We start from the raw sequence: 14,324 nt of genomic DNA, 5'->3' as shown, positions 1-14,324 counted from the left end.
ATTAATGAATGGAAAAGGTTACTGAAATCGTTTACATTTTATCCATAAAGTATTTGAACACAATATGGACGGATATATTGTCGACGGCTTAGAGGAGGGGGTTGCCGATCGTGATCTTCATAAATTTCCCCTTGAATCCACTCCTGCTATGAAAATATTTATCAGTAATATTTATCTTTGCAACAGTTTTCTTCATAAAAAGTTATGATTTAATAGCAAATAAAGCATGGCTTTATCTTTTAGAAGTAAAACTACTCGCAATTGTGCAAAAACAATTAATAAACTCACATCATCTAATTCCAATTATCAGTGGTTGCATTTCATATTTATTCCTTATATTTTCTAATTAATATATACAATCGTCTATATTGTTAGTGCTTTATTGTACAATTTTGTTCTAATTTGTATATCAGCTCTCTCGAGATAAATCGTGGATGCCCAGGATTCCAAGTTTAAGTTTGAGGATTCAGGATTGAGTTTGAACACTACTATGTCTTTCGATCATTTTCTAGCGATAAGAATTTGTCACCAAACATCGCCAACTCAGAAATATTTTTTTTCCACAAGTCCACTTTAAGTGTATGGGGTGGTTTCCTTCAGTCAAAAGTACTACTTTTAGTCATTGAAAGGCAAAGAATGAGAGAGAGAGAGAGAAACATGGACCCAGAAAATACTTATACTTTCATTTTCCCAACAGTTTTTTTTTTAATTATTTTTTTTAAATGTCCGATTTTTCAAACAAGGCGAGGTTTTGATGACGTCACAAATGATGCACTTTGCCGCACCTAAGGCCCCTATATATACGAGCCGGCACAATAGCTTAAGATCAGCCTTTTTGAATCGGAGCGCGTGTTTGAGTGGTTGTCTTTTCTGGCAAGTAATCGCGTTTGGTGATTGTTCACTGCGAGCAATAATTAGCGGCACGTGAATTGTTTATTAAACAAAGTATTATTTTTGGGAAATTTGCCGAAACCCGAAACTTTGCTGTGGTGACCCTAGCAGCGCAAGAATAAAAATCCGATACAAAATGGCTAAATTTAAGCTGATGCGCCGGCCTGTTTATATAGCGGCTCTAGCCGCACCTTTCTACTACGTTTCCACGAAATGATAATCAAGCAGCGAATTAAAATTGCGCTCTATGCTTGCTATCAACCATATCGTTGCCAATACACGTGAGTAAATATGTGAATTAAATATTTTGCACTGTGAATGGCAATACTGAATGGCATTTCATTATTTGTGATGTCATCGGCAGAAGCCGTAAACTATAAAAGCGCTCTGATTTAAGTAATTTGTTTAAATATTAAATGTAAACAAATTATCAAAAAATGGTCAGATCCTATGTTTTTAAGCATGCTCTTTCAGAAAAAAATACTTTTAAAATTTTGGAAACGACCCCATTGTCAATAAAAAGAAATCAATTCTGCAAAAGTTGTTTCTCTGCTAGTGCAGTGTCAATGCAGAAAAAACAACCTGTCCTCACTGTAATAGTGTTTCGTTATTTTGGTGTTAAGAGCACAAAATAACGGAACACGAACATGCACTTTGTTTTTTTCATTCAAAATTTTGCCATTTAGCCTGTTGTCTATGCTGCCGTGAGCAGGTAAGTGGCAGTATAATAGCGGTAAATAAAAAGAGGTACTTTATAAAACTCCGAAGCAAATGGATGTAATATTTTCGACAGTTTCTGCAATGGGGTTGTTTCCTTCAGTCAAAAGTAGTACTTTTAATCACTGAAATTAATAGAATAAGCAAAAAAAAAAAAACATCATGGACAAAGAAAATACTTTCATTTTCCCAACAGTTTTTTTTTTGACTTAATTTTTTAAAATGTCCGATTTTTCAAACAAGGCGTGGTTTTTATGACGTCACAAATGATGCTTTTCGCCGCATCTTTGTACCGCGTTTCCACGTTATGATAATCAAGAAGCGAATTAAAATTGCGCTCTACGTTTGCTATCAACCACATCGTTGCCAATACACGTGAATAAAGATGCGAATTAAATATTTTGTTCTGTGAATGGCAACACCGAGTGGCATTTCATAATTTTTGATGTCATCGGCAGAAGATTAAATAATGAAAACGCACCGATTTGAGTAATTTTTAAAAAATATTAAACTTAAACAAATTGTTTAAAAAATGGTCAGATCCTATGTTTTTAAGCATGTTCTTTCAGAAAAAAATAAAAATTTTGGAAACGACCCCTTTGGTTAGTTTGATTCATCCTTTTCGGTTGATTTCTTAGGATAACTTCTTTATTTTTTAGGACATAGTCATTCGTAATTACTTACCGCACAATGGCAAGGGTCCAGCCCACGTTCCATTGTGAGTGCAGACTCTCTGCATCGGCCCCTGGAGAGAGTAGCCATGGGCGCAGGTAAAAGACACAGCTTCACCCGGCTTGTACACTTCCCGGACAGGATGTGGCCTGCCGAAGGCTGGAGAGCCTGGATATCCACAGTCCAAACCTAGAAGAACAGACAAAAGGGTTCTTACTTTCGAACGGGGAAAGAAAATGGAATGCTATGCTGATTATGTAAATAGTGTGATTCAAAAACAGTTCAAAGGACTGGTATTTTCCCAGCATTCGTCTGATAATAGTATTCGTCTAGATTTACCTTTTTCATAAAAAGTTTTGCAGCTAACAATGTATAGAACACCAGCAGAAACAGCGTTTAAAAAAAATGTGTCTAAAAATAAATAGTTGTACTTTTTTGAAGAGGTAAGTAATCATTGTCAAATGATTTCAATAACTGAGAAATTGGTCAATTTCTCTTTTTATTAATGGCAAAAAAAAGAAAGAAAAAGGAAAACCTTGTCTATTTAAAGAAAGCAACAGAAAATGCTTGAAAAATTAATTATATGAATGGAAAAATACTAACTGAAACTCTAAAAATGGGAAATCCGGAAAATAACCAAAATCATCACATTGTTTCCAAAATTTGGCGAAAACCATTTTTTCTACTATAGAACTATCCTGTCATGTTCAATGCACTTTATAACATGTAAAAGTGTCCTCGATTACCTGTTTTTCTCACTAGAAGATTTTCTGCAGAAAATTCAGTTTGAAAAGGCAATATTTTTCTAGGACAACGCAGACAGATCTACTGTACGTATTTCATTCAATATTATTTTTGTCTCTGTGTATGATTTGTAAGTAAAGCTTTTTCTATTTTCATCTTAGTGTGATGTACTGTTTTCAACATATTTAGGTTTATTAAGGGTGTGAAAGAAAAAAAAATCGCAATAAGGATAAAAGTTAAAAAAAAAAAAAAAACTACAGAAGAACCTTTTTGATTAGGACTAAAAGGAAATCCAGGTCGTCCAAATTAATGAAAGTGCAAATAATAACTAATAAATTGAGCCAAGGTTTGTATTTTGAATTCAAACGGAATACAAAACTACATAAGGGAAAATTACATATCGGCTCACAAAAATGCATTTTTGAAATAACTAGCCTTTTATTTGTGCAGTATGTACATCTAAATGAATGTCCGGATTATGCGAGGTCCGGCTTAATTAGGGTTCAGATTAATGAGGGTTTACTCAAGTAGTTTGAGTTTCTCTCTAATGAATTGTCATCATCCCAATGCAAGATTTTGTAAACACCCTGTACTTTCACTGCATTTAGGATAACATAAAGAAAAGTCTCGGCACTACTACGCACATTTCTCGTCTCGTTTTGTTAGTTGTTGAGACTGAAACCAAGAGAGCTTCCGCGTCAATTTCTTTAGCGCGTCGACGCCCAGCCATTCAGGAGAGTCCGACCTTGACCATTACGCCATCTCCATTCACCGGTTGTGAATCACGCGCTCTTTCTAAGGAATGCCCGTAAATTCCCACAAAACAGCCAAGGAATGTTTTCCCCCTTGTTTTTCAAAGTGGATGAGATGTAGACAGTCGTTTTACAATTGCACTTTAAAGCAGGGCTGCGAAGTCAGAGCCTGACCGATTTTGGGGTAAAGGTGTGGGAGTCAGGGAGTCAGGTGTTTAAAATTCCAAGAGTCGGAGTCGATCATTTTAAAGACTAACTCTGCCAGTGTTTGCAGAGTCAGACTGATTTTGAGTGAAAGGAGTAGGAATTGGAGGCTTTGAAATTCCCGGAGTCAGAGTCGGTAATTTTTCCTGCGACTCTGCAGCCCTGAATCTTTAAGGGATACTTCCTGTTTCACCTTTTCCCTTTTCACCGTCAAAAAGTAGCAAAGGCTTGCACTAGTTCGTTCACATTGGAGATACAGGTGCCATGTATAACCCTCCTCTTCCTCCGCATTGTTTCCAAAGGGAAGTACGAAAATCCGAGAAACCGAGATTGAAAGATCAAACCAGTTTCACCAACTTTTATCATTTTAATATCACACCACCACTTTAATTTCTGCATTGGATACTGCTTGGAAACGGGATTTTTTCACTCTCGATTTCGCTTCAAAAATATCAGATGTTCGTTTTTCGTTAACCAAAAGATTAACCATTCAACGAGGATAAGGATAGGACGGTGAAACGGGAAGACGGTGAAAAGGGAAGGAGTCGCTTTTAAGCACAGCGCGTACCTCCCATCATCCACATAGATTGCAAATTAGGTTTGGTTTTGTGAGAGAATAGTTTTTTCTAGTCTATAACAACTTCCTCCCACAGTTGATAGTGTTCTTCTTCTTAAGTTATAACCAGCAATATAATTTTTTTTGTTTTCTGGTTTTATTACTTAAGTTAATTTTTCGGTCATTTCAAATAAATTTTGCTTGATACTTTTTCATTTACAAAGCAATTTGCATATAAAAAAATGCAAACTTTCATACTTTGAAATAAGTTTTCAACATCTTAGCAGGAAAAAAGAAAAATACAAAATAGAAAGATTTCCGGGAAGGAATTGTTTTATATGTGCGTTCGAATGGGAAAAGTTGGTGCTGAATCGAGCTTTTCAAGGTGTGAGAATTTGCTTTTGGAAAATTTCGTTCTTTTGAATTTGAGAATGTTTAATAGTATAATGTGTTCCTAATGTCCCTGAAGAAAATAACTGAAAATTAGTAAACTCCTATCTTTACCACGTGTTTTATTTATATACTTAAACATTCATTAATTATGGTATTGAAAATTCATTAATTACTTTGTTAGTTAAATAAAATGCATAAACACAGGATTGCACAATTTTTTAATTGAATTTATAAATGCAAGTTGCGATTTATAATTTAAAAAAAGTTTGAATGTAAAAAAAAATCGCTTTTTTTATTGTAATTTCAGGAGTTTTTAGAACCTTAACATCTAGCCGTGTTTTACGCCTTTTGACTTAATCATTAGGATATATCCCACAGTCATAAGGATCATTAAAATTTTTACTTTTTGTATACTTTTTGCTCACGTCATTTTAAAACCAAATATGCAACCTTACGTATCACAAAATCTTTCCTTCAGTTTTACAAGAAATCTAAACATCTCGCCTGACTTTTACTTCTGAAAGTGCTGCACCCTGAGACCTCAAAACAGCTTAACTGAAGCACTCCCCTTTTAAATGCTCAGCTAAAACTGTAACCAGGAAAAGACGAAAAGAGAAAACAACTAGGCTATTCATAAACATCGAAAAAATAAATAAAGCGGAAATTAAAAAAGTTTGTAACGGAATATATTTCCGAACATGATACGATGTGCCAAGAAAAAAGATCCTGTCAGAAATTATATCTTTGTGGTAACGTGTAGATGGTGTGTCAAATCCGTTATTAGAACAGCACATGATTCTATTGTTAGGTATTTGATTACATTTTATTATGTTCTTCCGGTTTCTCCTTCTTACTATGTTTCAAATGTATATTTATGAACCTTTTTTTTTCTTTTTTTAATAGTGATTCAGAATGAAAATGTTGCTTACATCAATCGCCAATTATCGTTAGCACATCTGTTTTACACAGCGATTAGACAACACTAAAGAATTATTGCAACTAAAAAGAACCTTTAAAAGATTGAATTCAGTATAAACAGTTACCTATAGGCGGCTGGTGCATAAAAAAAAAGTGGGGAGTCAAAAGAGGTATGAAGGAATAGGAGATGGGGTAGCTAAAGCTTTCTTTCAGTAAAATTGGGCTAAATTTTTAAATTTCAGCATTAATGATTAAATGACTTCTAAAAAAAAGAGTGGAATCGCTTCAAAATTCAGAACTATTGGCCACCGTAGACTATCCCCTTCCAATTCAAAGTTCCATTCTTATGCACGAGAAAGCCTATTTATTTGGAATTCTTGCTTTTATTTTCATGAAATAAATCCATTCATTGAGTAAAAACCCAGTTTTTAATCGATCGTTAATTTTTAACTCTGAAAAGTAAGGGGGCAAGGCGTCTTCACTTTTCAAAGTGAGGGGCAGTTGTCCTCCCCCCCCCCCTTCGTACGGGTCGCCTATGCACTTACCAGACTGATATCACTTCGTTCAGTGGTTTTAAAGCTTTCTGTATCTTTCCTTTCACAGAAGAAGTTGCTGAGTTATTTTAATTTCATACCATTCCAAGCTTCTAAATAGTTTTTTTTTTAAATTCGACTTTAGTACAAAATAATGTGCCTTATTTTATCGCTATATTACGCCGTGTGCAGGTAAACGGCAGTATCTACAGAAATGAGTTTTCGAGATACTTGAAGAAACGTGCTTTGAATTCAATGCCAACAAACAACAGGGAAATGTTGGTAATAGACGTCTTTTTCGCGCCATTTTTTCAGCAGAAACCAAATAAGCGATCTTGTACTATAAAGATAACGTACAACAGATGACAAAAATGCAAAAAAAAAAAAAAAAAAAAAAAAAAAATATTAATTTGAATTTTTGGCATCTTGAATTCAAATTATGTTTTTTCGAATTCACAAGCGCGTATGTGTATAAATGCGCGTGTGTGTTTGTGTAGGCGCATGTGTGTGTGTTTGTGTAGGCGCATGTGTGTGTGTTTGTGTAGGCGCATGTGTGTGGGTGCGTGTGTATGTGTCTATGTATGCATGTGTGCGCGTGTTGTATATGCAGTGCTGTGTGGTGTATGCGCGCGTGTGTGTGTAGGCGTTCGTGTGTGTGTGTGTGTATGTAGGCATATGTGTTTGTGTCTGTGTGAAGGCATGAGTGTGTGCATGTGTATAGGAGTGTGTTTGTGTCTGTGCGCAGGCATGTGTGTATGTGTGTGTAGGAGTGTGTGTTTGTGTCTGTGGGCAGGCATGAGTGTGAGTATGTGTGTGTAGGTGTGTGTGTGTGTGTGTGTATGCGTGTGTGTGTAAGATATGAAGCAACCTGGAGACGGTTTTCGCAAGAGGAGCAGCATCGTGAGGCCGGTCGACGCGACGGAGGTGCTAGCAGAGGGTGCTGGCGGGAAAATAAAATGATAAACGGATTCGGTGCGACTTCCACTTTCTTGAAATGAAGACACAGTTCTTGATAAAAACACAGGAAATTTATTTACACTATGTACAGGAAAGATCTTCAACAACTGCTAAATTATTCATCCGCAATTAAGCAATTATCACACAACACCGTAAACTCAACGTTTACACACGTATTTACTTCCAAATACGAAAACAACACAGCGAAATGCCTCGCTATAAACAGAGCTAATACACACTCTCAGTACAAATTCTCAATCGAAACTCAACTTTTTTTATCACGCAGGACGCCTTTATAAACATCGAAAGAAATCTCTCAAATATTCCAAACGCTTCTAGAAAATAGCAGACCGTTATCAAATTTTATCAATGAACAAAAAAGAAATAGGGGGTCGTATACTTTAGCCGAATGAAAAGATGTTGTATATTCATTACGGGAAACTATTTACAGGTTACATTACTACAATAATTACTATTTACAGGATTTGTAACAATACAAATTAAAAGCCAAAGTTTAAAATTCTGGAAATAAAGTGCAAATACATGCGTAAAATTCCCTGATTGGTGCGTATGGATTGAGCAAAAATAAATAGTGATTGGCCACCAATAACGCAAACAAAGAAGGAGGGAGCAATGTCCAGAACTAAGGAACGTTTACAAATCCGTCCCGAAAAAAAAGTCTTTTGTGTTCCAGAAGACTGCTTTTCATTCCTAAAGAGAGAAAAATAAGCTTCTCTCGAAAGAGCTTGTTGCTTTTATATCTTCACTAATAATAAAACTGAGGGTCTCTGTCTGGATCTCTGTGCCGCGCATAGCACCTAGACCGTTCGGCCGATTTTCATGAAACTTGGCCAAATTTAGTTTACAGCATGGTGGTGTGCACCTCGAAGCGATTTTTCAAAAAATTCGATTTTGTTCCTTCTCGATTTTATTTTTACCACTATTGGTGTTTTTAATTCCTCCGCACCGAGCGAATTACCATAACTTGGACGAGTAAATTACCACAGCATGGACCAGCAAATTACCATAACATGGACCAGCAAATTAGCAACGCATATTGGCGATAAATTCATCATCCATTATATGTAAATATACAGGCAAATCAAATGCCCTTTTAATTTTCTACAACGGGAAAAGCCGTGCGGGTACCGCTAGTAAAAAATAAGACACTGGTGGAATGAGATTACATTGCATTGCACATTAGTAGTATGAGTTTTTTTTTTATTTATTTATTTCCAGAAAACATTAATAATTATTTTTACCTGCTTATTTATAATTAGTAAGGAGCTCAAGGAAAAATTCCATAGAGTCCCAGAGTTTAATTGAACTCTGGTTGAGAAATTGGTTGAAGGTGAAAGCAGAACAAAGTTAACACAGAACTACAACTAAAATACACGAAGAAACAAATTGCTTTTGTCTTAGTACGCAAAACGGTGGGTGATTCATCGCCAATTGTGGGAAATAACTGGAAAGAGAAGCCACTATTTGTAAGAAATGTCAGCTGCGCCGATGCGTGAAAGAGTTTCCGTTTCAGAGCAGGAATTCATTTTGAACACTTCTGTAAAAAAAAAAGTTGATTTCACCGGAAGTTCTTCATCAACAATTCGTCAAGAAAATGTTAAGTTTTAACAGAAACACAATGCACGTCTTTTTTTTCTCAAAGAAAAAGTTAAGAATGGTTTCATTTAATTATAGAAAAGATAAGAACTGGGGAGGGGGGGAGCTCAGGGATGCAATTGGAGATTAAAGTGTGTGTTTTTTTTTTTATTAGACCATAAAACACACCGTTGAAAAAGTTTGCGAAGACTGTAGACAACAAAAACTATAATACCGGATGCATGTAAGCATTTGTTGTATGTAGTCTTTGAACAAGATTAGAAAAACTAATTCGACTTTGAAATAATCGTTTCTGAAACAGATATAAAAAATTCTTGACTTTTTCTCAAGTCTTTCTTCAGATCTAAATCTTTCTATGCTATAAAACTTATCAAAAGAATTTCGAGTTTTGTTATCAAATCTAGGTTGTTCTTTCCTCTCTCCCCTCCAAAAAAATAATAATTCAAGTGGTGAGCACTTTTTGATTTGTTTCAATGCAATGCTCGGAAGAACAAAAATTTACAAAGTAATTTTACTGCTGACATTGTTTCATGGTAATATTTATTATTATTGCCTTCTTAATAAATGATAAAAGTTTTGGCTATGAAGTAAAAAATCAGGCATATTGTTTTTAAAGACAATTCTTTACTGAAATATTAGCAGTAGTTACATGTTTATTTCGCTACGTTTTTGTTCGTTATGCAAGTTGATAACATATTTAGGAGTGCATTTTCTAGACTAACATGCATGCGCAGAGCATGTGAAACTTTTCAAAAGCTTCACATGCTCAAGTTTTTTCCCCTAATGAGCCAATCAATACATTTAGTTGCACAAAACAGGAACTAAAGAGCATAATATCCAAGCATACCCACGTACACCCACCCCCAAGTTCTGTAGAGTTTAAGAAACTCGCTTTTTCGGATGCTTAGACAAAGAACCAATTGAATTGTAAGGTTTTTGCCTCCATTTAATCTACTACTCAAACATTATGTAAGATATATTATTCAACGAAATGCATCCGCTTTAAAAAAAGCACTTCACTATTTATCGTGTTTAGAGTCTTACAGTCAGAACCAATTCATCCCACACAATGGGTACCATCCATAATTAATGCACAAGGGGGTCAACGGAATAAAAACCTCCCCTAATCAAACACTACAACTCGAGTGACGCAAACACCACGGCGAAGAAACAATTCCCGCTTGAGCGAAATTCGGGGTTAAAAACCCCTTCCCCGGTGCCAATAAAGAGGCGCGAAAACATTGGGATTAAATCCGAAACATGTCTTGGATGTTGCTCCTCCGCGTAATTGGGACAGCATCCCAGGAATTTCTCGTCTACGAGAGAATGTTTCGTTCGAAGTTTCTCTAACCTCTTTCGTGCCGTGCATTCAGGGCGGAACGAAAAGAAACAGAAACATAGAGAACGCTTTCTTTTCGATATTTTTGTTATTTTTTCCTCTGCTGAAAGCATCTTCCTTTGCCAGAAGTTGCAGTTGGTTTTTTTTTTCTCCTCCCAGCTGATAAACTTATTTCTGAAACATAAGTTGGACAACAAGTAATCTATCTATGTAATGCGTGAGAGAGAGAGAGAGTTGTTTGAAAGCGGTGGTACTCAATGAAATGTGCAGTCCAACCCCGATTTAATACGGAAAACGTTAGTGCAACAATAATTTGGTGCTGTGATGTTTTTAACTGGATAATAAGAAAGTTTGTTCACTTTTGTTTTGAGGAGATCGGGGACAAATTTTGAAAAAAAAAAAAAAAAAAAAAAACAATTTAGAGTTTTGAAATTTTTTACACTGATTCGCCATCTATTTAATATGCAAAATCATAACATAAATATTTAAAAAATATATTTAAATTTATTTTTAAAAAACGGGGTTGTTTTAAATCGCTAAAACTTAAAATGTTCTTGTGATCCATTTTCAATTTTTTTTTCTAAAAATTATGTACAAATACCTAAGCTTTAACTTTTATTCGCGATTGAAAAAATATTATGTCAATAAAAAATAGAAAATATTTGATGAAAAATTTCGAAAAATTCGAAGATGCTTTTTTTAAATTATATTTTTTGCAATAATGTTTTTTTTTTTTTTTTTTTTCAAATTCGCCGAATAAAAATCAAAGTGAACTGTTTGAAAAAGTTGTGTTCCAAAGTTCATTACTTTATCTTTATCAGATCTTGACTTATAAGAGTTTGAATGCAAAAAATCAGGAAAAATTGCATCATGGAGAAAAACGTGTTCAAAGTTTTAAAGTCAAATATAACATAAGTTAAATGCATGCTACAAAAATAATTATATATTTCGTTCTCATTAAGATAGAAATAAGATTCAAACGTCCTTGTTCGCAGAAAAAGGAAAAAAAAAATTTGTAGTGTCTAAAAAAAAAAAAGCAAAATTTGACGATTTTTGTGTCCCGGACCCTCTTTAAAGGCTCAAAAGCCACGACCGGGCTCATACCAATCAATTTCGAGGGAGAGCTCAGAAGCTACTTTCGAAAATTCTCAAGAATTTTAGACAATACGAAGAAACACAATAGTATATGTTGAACGAAAGAACTACGGTTCCAAAAAGCAAATAAAAATTACAACAATAATAGATTTCGATACCTTCAGTGCACTTACTTTCTAAATAAAATCCAGCGGCTCGTATGTAACATGCAGGGTTTCCAAGATTTAAAAAATCAAAATTTACAACGTGAATTTTTTTTTCGAACCTTGGCGCTCATAGGAGTAAATCTGCTACTCTGGTTTTACACCGAAAAATATGTAAAAGAATTTTAAACAAACCCTTACAGCAAAAAGATAGTTTTTGTTGATTTTTAAATATTTTAGAGAGAAATACAACCATGAGCCTCCCAACTTGTAACAAATGTTTAATCTTTAGCCCCTCAAAAGAAATGTTAACTTTTCAAAAATGCTGTCTTTCTCGCCAGATACAAATAATAGCTATGAAACTCGAAAACTGATAAATGGGGGGGGGGGGGGAGGGGTACTTATAATAGGATGGGGTGATGGAGTGGTTATATCTGGATTCAAGGGATCATTTTACATAAAAATCAGCAAGAATCGTGTCTGAAGCATTTTCTAGGTTTTTTTTTTTTTTTTTTTTTTGCCGCGATGTGTTGTTTACCGAGAACAAAATATAAACTATACTGAGAACAAAATGGTCGCTCATGTTGTTTTTCATATTGAACAAGCAAACTTTTAACTTGTTCTTAAACACGAATAATGACAAAACTTATCTTATTAATGGTAATACCATTTTTTTAAAAATTTCTTTTGTTAATTTCTGCGAGGGAAAAAAATACATCTAGAAGAATCTCAGCTTTATTTTTTGTAATTTATGAGTTTCGTTTCTTTAATAACTTGTACTACAACTTTTTACATGTCCACGCTCCTATGCACGAATGATTTAAAAAAAATAATAAAATACGCAGAACAGATCTGACATCCCAGAACGATAAAGCATAAATGCACATGAAGCGAAAATTGAAAACTTATGACATACGACTATCGATCTCCGATCTACACCTAATTAATAGCAATCAGTGACTGATAAATAGATCTGAACTGATGGTTAACCCCCGTCTACTCATGAAGCATCGTTTGAGCACCCTTCGTTTGAATTGCAAATGATGCTGAAATCGAGAGGCCTGCCACAATCAATGAAACTCTGTTTGGGTAATTACCTGTCGAGTCGTAGGTGGGTTCTCTGGGGTGACTCGAATACATAAATGTTCGTGTGTAGGATGGAAGGCGAGACGTGTTCGATCGCCCACGGTAACTCACCACATTCTTTTGTGGAAGGTATTCCTTGCTTCTGTTGTTCCTCTCCCGGCGGGAAGTCGCTTTCGTATCCCACTGGCACACTTGTTGCACTCTAACTCGAGTGCCCTTCAATAATTTTTACTCATTTTTATTCGGGGTTAACATAAGTTCATGGATAAGCGCGGGATAATATCCGGCCTGTAGGAAGAATAAAAATCGCCTATACATTAAAAAAATAAAAAAAGTAATAAGAAAATACAATCAAAGTTGTGTTGCCACACTCATTTTTGGTTTTGTAATTCAGAATATATTTGAGGCATCATATATATGGGCGTCAGAGCTGGTTCTTGGTTTTAGAGTTGCTTAAATACTGGGCATTAGAATGGGTTCTGAAGTAAGAGAACTTAATCTGTGGAGGAGGAGAAACCAATCATTTGAATAAAATCGTTTCATTGAAAGAGCAGTTTTGAATTTCTAGACTTTTGAACGGAATCATTAGAAATTAGGGTTAGCTCTCTGGAGATTATCGTATAATGCTTGTTTCTTCCTTTTCTCCGTCACTCCCTACCTTTTTAGCATCAAGCCTGGCTTGATGCTGGGCACTATGCTGGGGAAATGCATGTCAAGAGCGAAGAGGTCAGGCAATTTCTATATCGGTACTGTGGACTGAATTATGATCGTGAGCCAACGACTAGTATTTTCTTCATTTATTTCTCAACAAACAGGCAGCGGGCGCAAAGTGCTCCTATGGATCGCTGAAGGACAAAAATATTTTTCTTCAAAAAATTTAATTTAGGACAAAAAGATTTACGTTACAGGTCATTCATTGTGTATCACAAAGATTAACTTTTATTCAATTAGCGAAGAAGTCAACTTTGAATTGATTATCGATTGAATCCAAATGATTGAATCCAAATCAGAACGCCATTAAATAAATAGTTAAAAATACGACCTATAATAAAAAAGTAGACAATTAACTGGTTAGAATTTTGGTGTACTTATTTAACTTCCAGTCTTTAACACTAACGCAAATAAGTCGAACGTATACCATATTTACGTGGAGATACAGAGTACGTATATTATACGTTATGTTGTTTTGTGTAATGCTTTCCTGCATGATAAAAATTTAGGTATGCAAAGTAATAGGGATGAATTCAGACTATAATTGAATCTTGAATCATGACCAACTTTTTTTTCTTTTTGTATAAAAGGAAATTGTTTTCCAAGAAAAACAGTACAAGAACTGCATTTTGGCACTAATTCACCCCAAGTTAGAACATACTATGTTAGGTGTTTTAGAATTTCATAAATGAATTTTTAAACATTAAATAAATAGAAATTTCAATGTTTTGAACTTGAAATATATTACCTTAAAACTATTTAAACAATTTTATAATAGTCTTACATTAAACTACACAGTGTCCTTCATCAATTATATATACATTGTATTAATATCCGTACAAAAGTTTAACTTTTTCGATGGGTTAAAATATCGATATAAAATTACCAAATGCGACATATTAATTTATTTTAATATTTTTAGAAAATATTTTTGAAACTGGAATTAGATATTTTGTTAAATGCATTTTACATTTAAAGTAATGTTAGCTTACTAGT

The 14,324-nt window shown here is 34.6% G+C and overlaps 1 protein-coding gene across 1 annotated transcript in view; it reads right to left on the bottom strand.

The window, feature by feature from the left end:
- The window catches only part of LOC129223267 (sushi, von Willebrand factor type A, EGF and pentraxin domain-containing protein 1-like), a 162,785-nt gene that overhangs the window by 108,933 nt on the left and 39,528 nt on the right, over nucleotides 1-14,324 (bottom strand). The window contains exon 2 of the mRNA XM_054857833.1: nucleotides 2,293-2,469. Coding sequence (XP_054713808.1) covers nucleotides 2,293-2,469 — 177 coding nt within the window. The remainder of the gene's footprint in view (nucleotides 1-2,292; nucleotides 2,470-14,324) is intronic.

Source organism: Uloborus diversus, chromosome 5, assembly GCF_026930045.1.
Source record: "Uloborus diversus isolate 005 chromosome 5, Udiv.v.3.1, whole genome shotgun sequence".
Taxonomy (NCBI): Eukaryota; Metazoa; Arthropoda; class Arachnida; order Araneae; family Uloboridae; genus Uloborus; species Uloborus diversus.
The sequence above is the reverse complement of the archived record's forward strand: the minus strand, read 5'-3'. Positions and strand labels throughout refer to the sequence as shown.